At 39.7% G+C, this 11,907-nt stretch overlaps 1 protein-coding gene and 1 long non-coding RNA gene across 2 annotated transcripts; one reads left to right on the forward strand and one right to left on the reverse strand.

The window, feature by feature from the left end:
- Positions 1-340: 340 nt before the first annotated feature.
- LOC126623837 (bidirectional sugar transporter SWEET1-like) lies at positions 341-3,613 on the reverse strand. Its single transcript, XM_050292823.1, has 6 exons — positions 3,271-3,613; positions 3,111-3,147; positions 2,656-2,751; positions 1,449-1,728; positions 1,228-1,347; positions 341-815 (listed from the first exon to the last, which is right to left on the reverse strand). Exons 1-6 carry the CDS (start codon positions 3,317-3,319, stop codon positions 606-608), a joined length of 792 nt encoding a protein of 263 aa, XP_050148780.1. The 5' UTR covers positions 3,320-3,613; the 3' UTR covers positions 341-605.
- Positions 3,614-10,294: 6,681 nt separating this feature from the next.
- Positions 10,295-11,186, forward strand: LOC126623842 (uncharacterized). Its single transcript, XR_007623902.1, has 3 exons — positions 10,295-10,495; positions 10,579-10,676; positions 10,852-11,186. It is a non-coding gene; the product is annotated as an uncharacterized LOC126623842 (long non-coding RNA).
- Positions 11,187-11,907: the final 721 nt, after the last annotated feature.

Here is an 11,907-nt window from a genome sequence, read left to right on the forward strand (position 1 = left end):
GGCACTGTGGCACAGATTTCCATCACCATCTAATTCCCATTAGGATTAGGAGGAAGCAAATGCAAAACACTACTACTACAAAGCACATATACAAAACGACTAGCCAAAGGTCACTCTCACTCTCTTTGAAGTTTTGAACAATGACACAAATTGCACGGCAATCTCAACGTTCACAATTAAAATGTTCAAGGGTTTTGCTAGCTACATAGGCCCCTTTGATTACTGATCCTAAAATCCTCTCCTTTTGAAAAGAAGATCTTGAGTACGGCTGCTTATGCGACATCACAATTACAAGGAATCCATGAGCGTGTGTCATGGTGTCATCATAGGCAAACAAGAGTTTATCCTAATAAAATGGTAACTGAAGTAATATTATTCGCATATTTGACATGAAAAAGACACATTTAATCAGTGAACAAAGAGAAATCGGCGAGTAATATGATTGATTCCATCAGGACTTATCTAATTAGAGTGGCATTGTGATTACAACATTATTAGCTACCACACGTACAAGACTAGAACAACGACAAGAAATTGGAAAATGGAAGTTTGGTGATAACCATTACCACGTGGCAATAACCCAATTGTAGGAAGCAGACGGGATCTTAGACATGCCCATCTTGGGCGCCATTAATGGTAATTGATTGCTTTGGTTGTTGATCAGGCTTTGCAACGCCCATCTCCATTGATTCGTCAGCAGTAGTTGCAGCACCATTGGGCTTCTTGGTGCCACTGCCCTTGCCCTTGTTGTCACGGTAGATGAAGTACAGGAGCAGCTGCAGTGCCCCTAAACCACTCCCAAACCCATTTGGAATCTGCACCACATATCACATTATTTGTAAGACGGAGCGTTTATTAAGCATCAAATCTTACATACAAGCGTATCACTATCACAGTGCATGTCTACATCACTTTCATTGGTAATAGATAATGTGAGAAGAGAGATAATCACAAAGATATGCACGTGTTGTTACACCTAAATTTCTCTCGAGTTTAACAAGTTCTAGTTTTCAAATTTGAATTGAATCACATCTTAATTTGTGTTTTAGTCAATTAAGGGGTTAGCGAGGGGAATAAAAATAGAAAAGTTAAACAGAAAAGTTCATGTATATAGTTAAAAGACGAAGGGATCAAAAACCTCATTGTTTTTACTTTTCCCATGACATCTCAGCCATATGTTAAAGTATATGGTAAAAGTAACAGAAATTCAAAAGGGTAAATACTTACAGCAACAAATGGATCATGGCCAAGTAGGCCAAAGATGAACCATGAAGTTCCACATAAGAAGGAGAAAAGTGACAAGAAAAATGGCATAAACTCCACACTCTTAGTTCTCACCACTGTGCTCTGCATTATACACAAATTAACACATAATTAATCCCAATTAATTCCACATAATTAAACCATAAAATTGAATGAATGTTATGAATGAATACAAGTAAACTTACCATAATCGAGAAAGGCGAGCTATACATGATGACGGAGAACACGGTGGCAGCGAGGCCACAGAAGAGCTTCCGGGTTTTGTCGTGGAGGGTAAAGAGAGATACCAATGCCACAGCAGAGAACAAAGCAAGCACAGCAGTGAAGAGACCAAGAATTTTGGCCCTCTCCCTCTTTGGGGCAAAAATGATGAAGATCAACACATATATCAGTTCAATGGCTGCACCAGTACCATTGATTGTTGACACTAAAATGTTGTTTGGGGATACAAATGGCAGGCCATACCTATTATTATGCAGATCATACATTATTTACATTAATCCAAGTTATTAATTAATTACACACAATTGATTATGTGGGCAATGATCGAACTGCACAAAACTGTTATGTCACACACAAAACATGGTATAACATAGCAGAGGGGGCGTTGAGGGGGAGCGCAAGATGTAGTCGCACATGGCCCCAAATTTGAAGAGGCCCCTAAAATTTTTATCACCTAATATTTATATGTAATAATGTTCTATATTAAAAATTATTTTTGTTAGCACTTTAAAATCTCATCGTGCATTCCTTATAAGCTTTAATTTTTTTTCCTTTCTAAATATAAAAATTTGGAGTACAATGAGATACTTTTAATGACAATAATAATACCTTAAAAAAGGGTATTTTTTTTTCAATTTATTATATAATAATATTATATATTCAAGTGAAACTTTAAAGTTAGAGTTTTTGAAGTTTTTTTTTCTTGTTTGGTTATTTAAGATTGAACTGCTTTTGATTATTTAGTGAACGTTATGTTTATAGCTCTTTTTATTTATTATTAATGACATTTTTAAATTTGCAATTAGTGAATGCTAAACTTTATTTTGATTTAAGTGATTACTTTCTAGCATCAATACATTATCCTACATTTTTTTTAAACTATCTTAAATACGGGGCCTTTTATTAATTTCGCACAAGGCCCCAAAATCTTAGAGCGGCCCTGTAACATAGTAACATGTAATACACAAAGGATAATAGTCAAGATCATCCGACCCAAATATCAAGATTCATATATTTCACACAGAAATCCAACCATATTTTTGTACCAAATTGCACATTTTAGTGATAAAAAGCATTGCGATTAAGGCAACTGTTACGACAACAGCAACAAGAAATTTAACAGAGAGAGAGAGAGAGAGAGATGAAGGAGAGAGAAGCAAAGCAGCATACCAAGCGGAGAGGAGGCAGTTGAGCATAGTCATCACGTAGGGGATGCCCGAGAACTGCTCCGTGCTTCTTTTCCTTATGATCCTCCTAAATGTAATTCTACACATTTTTTAAACCAAAATAATTCGGTAAATTTCACAGAAAATTAAAGAAACCCAGTAAAGATTCAACCTTTTCGTTTCTCCAACAGATATGCAGAACCCCATTTAACAAAACAAATTTATAACACAAAAGACATGATCTTTAGCCTCAAAAAGCGCGAGAGAGAGGTTATTGCTTTTGGAACTACGCAGAATGTACAGAGAATCAAAATATCATAACCCAATTAACAAAATGAAATTTAGGCAAAAAGGCATCACCTTTAGACCCCAAATGAAAGAATGTGAGAGAGAGAGAGAGAGAGAGAGAGAGAGAGAGAGAGAGAGAGAGAGAGAGAGAGAGAGAGAGAGAGGGCATACGTGGGTGCCAAGAAGAGGAAGAGAGCAGTGCCATTTCCTGTAAAAACGAAGAAACAGAGCATTAAAAAACACACGCAAAAATCTCAAAGGAAATGGGTAAGAAAGAATCACAATTTAAAAAATAATCAGAAAAACCAGAGAGGAAAATTCAGAAACTCACCAATGACTCCGAAAAAAACCTTGAAAACATGCATTGTTTTTGGATCCATTTCAACCGAATCTTGAAACGAGAGAAAGAAAAGCAGAGAACCCTTGAGGAAAAGCCTCAGAGTACCAGAAGCTACACTGAAAAGGAGGGGGAGAGAGAGAGAGAGAGAGAAGATGGAGGAAAGAGCAAGATGTTTCTTCACAAAGTAGGAAATGGGGTTTTTGAGAGAGGAGTGCAGGAAGCGGTTGGGATTTTAAAGAAAAAATTCAGAGAGAATAGTAAACGGTAACTAAGCGGTTTCTCTTGCAGTAAAAATACTGAAAGAAATCTGTGATTCTGCGCACGTACGAAATGATTCGAAATAACTTGTGAAAACTCTCTCACAAATTCACAATTGATAACCGTATTTTGTTGGGCTTTTGCTGCTTCTACACGGAATGATTCCAAATAACAGATATATTATATAGTTTTTTTTTAATTATTATTTTTATTTTTTTAAACCATAAGAATGATATTTAAAACCACATTAATAAAATATTCTTTGTCAACCAAAAAAGGGTAAAAAGACTATTTAATCTTCTATCACACAAAAAAATGATGAACAATAATGTAATTTCACATGTCCAAATTTTACTCTTTTTTATTGAGTCTCACGTATATATGATGTTAAAATATCTCTAATATTTAAAATTAAAAAAAAAATAAAACAAAAGCCTCTCACTCCCGCAATGTTTTCTCTCTCACTCTCTTCTTCCCATTTTTTCAAAAAAAAAAAAAATGTGTTCATACACACAAAGTTTGTAGGCAAATGTTAGTATGAATACAAATAAGTATACCGGTGCCAAACAAATAAGTACAACGGTTCTAATTTGGTACATAGCTCTAATAAGCAACAAATTGATACGAAGTGAATTTGCACAATTAAAAAAAAATAGAATAAACAGTATATGGCTACTAGCACAAACATATACACATCATCAATATAAATTTGTCGCAAAATAACAATAGACGCAACATATCTTTACCGGCAACTACACTGGTCATCACTAATGAGCAAGGTCGCATAAAGTCATAGAGGAGGAGACATCATCAGAATAAATCTATCTGAGAGTAACAATAGACGTAACAAATCTTTACTAGTGACTATGACGGTTATCGATAAAGAACGAGGCCACATAAAGTCATCGCAGAGGAGACGTCATTAGTAATGTAATGATAGAAGCAACAATCTTTACGGGCGACCGCACTCAATGCTAACGAGCGAGGCCATATAAAGTCATCAGGGGTGAGCAAAGCCATATAAGTCATCATTGGAAGATGAGAGACCACATAACTCATCGCTCAATGACGATGGAAACATACAGTCATCGCATAAGAGTGACCACAACATGAAAACTAACTACTCTAAGAAGGTAATTACTGGTCGGCTCATCAAAGTGGAGGACAATGACACTCTATCCAACGTAATCTATAGCTTCACCACCTTACTAAGATCCAAAGTTTTTACGAGTCATCAGATCAAGTCACATAGGCGGAGCCACCATCTCTTAGCATACAAGGCGACAAAGCCACCAGATCTGAACACTCAAAACGACAGAGGTGCTTGATTTGGGCACTTAGGTTGTACAACCACATAATCGGTTAAGGACTGCATCTCTGTCGAATAATCATGTTGGCGAAGGTGGATCTTGATGAAATTGGGGTTCCACCATAAAACCAATTGGAAATATAGGGAGAAGCCCAAGACCATATATAAACCCATAACAAGGCTTGTCCCTCACCGAGGTAGGACAAACTCTTCCTCACATCATCAAATCTCAACACGCCCTTGCACATGTGGCCGATTTTCAAGCCTAACGTGAACAACAAGTGGGTGACGCATGAGCAGTGTGGCCTTTGGGCTTTCACACGAAGGACAACCTGCTCTGATACCATGATGAAATTGGGGTTCCATCATAAAACCAATTGACAATATGGGGAGAAGCCCAATACCATATATAAGCCCATAGCAAGGCTTGTATCTCACCGAGGTGGGACAAACTTTTCCTCACATCATCAAATCTCAACATATCTGACCCACAAGCAGCCACAAATCCAACTTTAAATCTCAAATCAAGCCACAATCAAAGAAGAAACCTTGAAATGGAATGGCTCAGTTCTAGTTATGAGGCTTAAAGCCTTGAGAAACTGCTCACAAAATGGTGGGAGAAAGAAAACGGGAAGGCGGGAGGGAGATAATGCAATGTGTAGTCTGAGATATAGAGGGTGGCTCAAGAGCAGTAGGGATGGACAGATGTGAGGGAAAAAGAAGGGAAGTCTGTGAGAAGAGGGGGAGATGAGGAGATAGGAGGAGGAATGAAGGTTCTGCCATTGGCCCCGACGAATATGATGATAGCAGATTAAAGAGAGGTTCAGAGATATTTGATATTTTTTTTTTTGTGAAGAAGATATTGAAGTGAGTAAGTAGGTTGCCCTCCTATTATATATTGTTATATGTCATAGTTTACATTAATTCATTCGAGGAGAGGATTGAACATGAAACTTGAATGCATGGGCGAATACTTTTAACTAACTGAACTACAAGCCATTTGCTATTTTAATAATTATTTTTAGTTCAAGATTTTGGTTTATGTTGTAGGCCTATTTGATTGAACGATCTAGGGTTTAGAGAGAGAGGGGGGGTTGACCACTATTAGAGAGAAGAGAGATTGATTTAATTATGAGGTGTGTTTGATTCACCCCATTGTGCCTTTATTTATAGTAGTACGATATGCAAAAACCTTTCCCTTTAGGATTACAACATTTAATAGGTGTTGATGCACAAAATCAGCGAAGACTTTGGTACAACAGAAAGTGTCAGGTTTTGTGACCTTCGCTTGGTTGCTTCGGTCACTAGTGATGATAAGTACGTAAATAAATAGAGACAGAGAAGCAAACACAGGATGTACGTGGTTCACCCAGATTGGCTACGTCCACGGAGTAGAGGAGTTCTTATTAGTAGTGAAGGGCTTACACAAGTACAAAGGATCAAGCTCTCAATTTAGTGAGTTCTTGTGAATGATTTAACACAAATGGCATTAGGCAATATTGTGGGGGAATGACCCCTATTTATAGAAAAACTTGTAGCTTTGTCACATTGACATGTGTCATGTTGTGATTGGTTCTTGATGTCGACACGTGCTGCGCTCTGATTGGCTTCTAATCTTGACACGTGTCGAGTAGTGATTGGCCTCCTGGTCGGAGGGGAACTCTTCTGGGTCATTGACAGTATAGCGTTGGCCGGTGCTCGGTAGTTTCGGGATTGGTCAAGTATGGTACAAACAGTGCTCCCCTAAGTTCCCGAGTGAGGGAAACTCCTCGGTTGGGGACTTGCAAGATCCAATCCCTTGAGTAATCACGAAACTTCTAAGTACCGAAGTGTGGTCTGATCTTCATCTGCCCTTCTCTGGAAGTACCTTTCCTCCATCCGGGAATGGTGTATTTAGCTGATGTTGACGCACAAGGTAATGTATCAATTTCACTTGAAGCTTACTTGTAGTTTCGGGCTTGGTCAAGTGCGATACAAACCCTATAGTAGGAGTCCCCCAAGTCGCCGAGCTAGGAGATCTGCCGAAAGAGGTGACAGACAAGGTAAGCAGTCAAACTTCCAAGTAAGCAACCCAGGAGCAGAGGTTTGACTTCGGCTTCCGGTTGATTGTTCTCATTCTCCTTGTCTCTCATTCAACTGCCAGGATAAGGAGAAGCAAATGGATAAGAGATGATATGAGATACTTTTGCTTTTGAAGAAGTAACTTTCCACAGGCTTATTCTTGAACTGTGCTGGAGGGTTTTCTGGTGCCCTTCAGAGTATAAGGCCGACTAAAAAATTTGAGGGTCAAAACAAGTCCATCAAATCTAGAGTACGTTCGACCCTGATGATATGGGATACTATTGCTGTTGACGGAATAATGAATGTGGTATGGAAAGGTGTCGTGCTGTAGTGATCTGTTTCAGCCCACCGTTGAACCTTCTGCTTCAATCTTTTGCATGGCAGAAGTGGTGTGCAACCTTTGCATTTAAATGGTCCTTCAGAACATTCCTTCATAGTGACTCATTCACGCTTGGCAGCTTCAGTGTAAAGAGCCAATATCTGATCAACTGTCATGAGGTATTTGCCGGTGGAATTCGTGACCTTGACAGCAGTTGAGGATGAGTACTCGAGAGCAATGCTAAGTAAGCGACCAGGCAAAGGCTCCAGGCAGTCAGTTCCAAATTGGAGGTTTGATTTCAGGTTCCGACTGACTGCTCTCTTTCTCCTTGTCCTGCAGGTGTGGACAAGGACAAAGACAAAGACAGGGAGAAAGCATGATATGGGATACTCTTGCTTTCGACCCTGATGATATGAGATACTCTTGTTCTTGGTGTGGCTTATTTGCTGAGGTATTATCGGGGGGAAATAAAGCTGAGTATTTCGAGAGGTTATGTTGAGGGTGCCTTTTCGAATGCGAGAAAGGGTTGAGCATTTTTGTAGGTTTGCCTGTCCGTTGAGGAGGGAGGTCAATGTATATAGGGATTTCCCAATAACAAGTAGTAATGCTATTCCTTTACCCTTCTTGGTCACAGCAATGTAGTGGGAGCTGCCAGCTTCACGTGTTTTAATTTTGTCAGAGCACTTTGAAAAAGTGGTATGTGGTATCTGGAAAGCTGATATTACGTGTGAAGATTACAGACAAGCTTTATCTAAGGAAATCTGGCTCTCGAAGTTCTGAGAGTTGTGCCTCTTCGGTTTTCGAACAAGCAATCCCGTCGAGGATCTGACTCTCGAGATTCGGAAAGCGATGCTACTCCGGTTTTTGAGAAAGTAATTATGTTGGGAGTCTTTTCTCGAATGTGAGTAAAGGTTGGACGTTCTTGCCAACCTGTCTTGCCGCAAAACACGGAGGTCGACACACATAGGGACTTTCCAGTTGTCAAGCAGTGGTGCTGTTCCTTTACCCTTATGGGTAATAGTAGGGTAGCTGGAACTTCGAAATTCTCGTGCCTAAACTTTGTCAGAGATCTTTGACAAAGTTATATGTGGTACCCGAGGAGTTGATGGTGCATATGGAGAGCGGTGATTGAACAGTAAGATTCACGTGCTTTCTACTTCACCAGAAATCTTCGACAGATTGCCCGTAATTTCCGCAAAGCTGAGTGTGCATGTGACAGGTGCTGACGAGGCTGAAAAAGCAGGTGCTTCTTCGATTTCTGAGATCGGCCCTCGTGGTCTCTGAGCAGCCCAGCTTTTGAGAAAGCAAATGCCTCTTCGATTTCTGAGATCGGCCCTCGTGGTCTCTGAGCAGCCCAGCTTTTGAGAAAGCAAACGCCTCTTCGATTTCTGAAGCTCCGTCAAGTGCAGATTTTTATAGAGGTTGGCATTAAGTTCCACAGCACACTTGAATCTCTACCAGTAGAAGCTCATTTCTTGCACTTCTAAGATCTTGATTTGTCTGACCTCTTCCTTCTTCAACACATTTGAAAATGTCTGGACCCTCCGACCGTCGTTTTGACTTGAACCTTGGAGAAGAGACAGCCACGCCTTCTCCAGACAACATATGGCGCCCATCCTTCATATCCCCTACTGGTCCTCTTACCGTTGGGGATTCTGTGATGAAGAATGATATGACCGCTGCAGTGGTGGCTAGGAACCTTCTCACTCCCAAAGATAACAGACTACTTTCCAAACGGTCTGATGAGTTGGCTGTTAAGGACTCTCTGGCTCTTAGTGTTCAGTGTGCAGGTTCTGTGTCTAATATGGCCCAACGCCTATTTGCTAGAACCCGCCAAGTTGAATCATTGGCTGCTGAAGTGATGAGTCTCAAACAGGAGATTAGAGGGCTCAAGCATGAGAATAAGCAGTTGCACCGGCTCGCCCATGACTATGCTACAAACATGAAGAGGAAGCTTGACCAGATGAAGGAATCTGATGGTAAGGTTTTACTTGATCATCAGCGGTTTGTGGGTTTGTTCCAAAGGCATTTATTGCCTTCGTCCTCTAGGGTTGTACCTGGTAATGAAGCTTCAAATGATGAACCTCCAATGCCTCCTCCTTCTGGGGTTTTGTCAAGTACTGAGGCTCCGGATAACCACCCTCCGGTGCTTTCTCTTTCTGGGGCTCTACCGACTGCTGAGACTTCCCCTAAGCAACCTTTGTGAAGGCTCCCTTTTGTTTGTTTATTTTGACTCATGTATATGTACATATTTGTGGCTTATCGAAAATATTAATAAATAAGCTTTGCTTCATTTCAACATATTGTGTTAAATACACCAAAGCCTTCTTCATAAAGTTCTTTGAATTTTTGCTTTTGTTGAAACCTGTATTGTTGAAGCTTTGTGAGTGAAGCATGTAGTTTGAGGTAGTGTTCCCTTAATTTCCCGAGTGAGGAAAACTTCTCGGTTGGAGACTTGAAAAATCCAAGTCACTGAGTAGTCACGAACTTTTGAGTACCAAGGCGTAGTAGCATATGGTGGGAGTCCCCCAAGTCTCTAGTCGAGGGAGTTGACGAATGAGGTGTCTTGCTAATAGTCCATGTCGTAAGTACCAAAACTTCATTCTGTTGTTTTCTAAGTGGTAGCCCCGGACTTTTTCTTCATATATTTTGTTTATGAAGGTTGCTAGGCCCGAATAAGTGGAATTGCAGAAGGTGTAACGGTTGGTAGCTGTTTTATGGAAAGCCATCTGACTATGATAGTCTTGCACATGATGACTATAGGGAGATACACACACATACTGCTATGATAGAGGGTGTAACCGTTGGTGCATTACAATCATAATGGAAGCATCACAATGATGGAAGCATCACAATGATGAAAGCATCATAATGATGAAAACACCATAATGATGAAACATCATAATGATGTTTCTTTGGTGGAATGGTTTTTCATTTCCCCTAACACCCTGAATTGGTTTTCAATATAAGACCATCATCTGTAGCTCGAATCACAAAGTTGTCTTCATGAAAGTTGTTCTTTAATTCCTTAACTACAACATATCCAAATTTGAGATCCATCAGATCAGTACAACTCGAGAAATTCAGGTACGACGAGTGATTGTTCATCATTTGTCTGTCAACACGTCAGACCTGTTGTGAGCTTCAAAAACTCCATTTTCTCTTGCTTAGATCAACATACTTTCTTCATCGAAGTTGTTCCTCAGCTTGTGAACTACAACATATCCAAATTTGAGATCCCTCGGAGCAGTATAACTCCAGAAATCCAGGTATGATGAATGACTGGTTATTATTTTTCTGTCAACCCGTCAGATTTGTTGTGAGCTTCGAAACTCCATTTTCTCTTGTTCAGATCGGTATGCTTTCTTCATTGAAGTTGTTCCTCAGCTCGTGAACTACAACATATCCAAATTTGAGATCCCTCGGAGCAGTATAACTCCAGAAATCCAGGTATGATGAATGACTGGTTATTATTTTTCTGTCAACCCGTCAGATTTGTTGTGAGCTTCGAAACTCCATTTTCTATTGTTCAGATCGGCATGCTTTCTTCATTGAAGTTGTTCCTCATCGTCTCTTTCATAACATATCAAAAATTCAGAATGAACTAATGGTTAAATATTTCCAGATCTTCGAAACATCACAGCAGCTTCGAAATCTGCAAGAATCCGACTGTCATGTTTGGAGCTTCAACACTTTAATTTCCGTCGCTCAAACAGAAATGGTTCCTTCTTGAAAGTTGTTCATATGCTCAAGAACTATAGGGTGTCCAAAATTCAGCTCCATTGGAGAAGAGCAGAGGTTGCAGAAATTTGATAGATGAAAGGAGGCGGAAGAGGGAGAGAGAGAAAAAGTCTCTTGGGTTGGATTTCTATTTTGGGGCAGATTCCAATTTTTGTAGCACCTTCATTATTGATGAATTGCTTGTACTTTTGTCCATTATGAAACTTGGGACTTTGGCTTGTTGTTGGATCTATTATAATATGTTTGGGAACATATATAAGTGAATAAATAAGAAGGAAAATTTTGGGCCCTTGTGGGTGTAAAACAAAAAATGTTTATGTTTACCCAAGTGTTTTTGTACAAGTTCAAGGGCATCTTGGGTTTTGTGAACAAAATTTTTTTATTTGGAGCAAGGTTTTGTGTTGAAGCTTTGTAGATGAAGCTTTCGAGGTGAAGCTTTGATGGTGAAGCTTTGTAGATTAAGCTTTTTTAAGTGAAGCTTTTCGGGTGAAGCTTTTTGGGTGAAGCTTTTTAGGTGAAGCTTTGCGGGTGAAGCTTTGGAGGTGAAGCTTTTCGGGTGAAGCTTTTTAGGTGAAGCTTTGTGGGTGAAGCTTTGGAGGTGAAGCTTTTCGGGTGAAGCTTTTTGGATGAAGCTGTTTCTTTTTTTTTTTTTTTTTTTTTTTTTTTTTGGCGCTTGACACGGTCTTCATTTGCTTGTTTTGTAGTGACTGTGGAAGACGGATTGCTTTCTGATTGAGAAGGGTTCCGGCATCGCTTGCTATGAATGTAAAAGAGTGAGGGCTGAGTTGGCTAAATTACCTCTTTATTGAATTCATTGCCAAATGGCCTTCATTACATAGGATGCCAAACGGCTATAGCTCAACACTTGTACATCGTGAGTCTATTTGTAGTAGTACTTCAAGTGATCAGCGTTCCATGGATGGCCAAGGGTCTTGCCATC

The sequence above is a fragment of the Malus sylvestris genome, chromosome 5 (genome assembly GCF_916048215.2).
Source record: "Malus sylvestris chromosome 5, drMalSylv7.2, whole genome shotgun sequence".
Taxonomy (NCBI): Eukaryota; Viridiplantae; Streptophyta; class Magnoliopsida; order Rosales; family Rosaceae; genus Malus; species Malus sylvestris.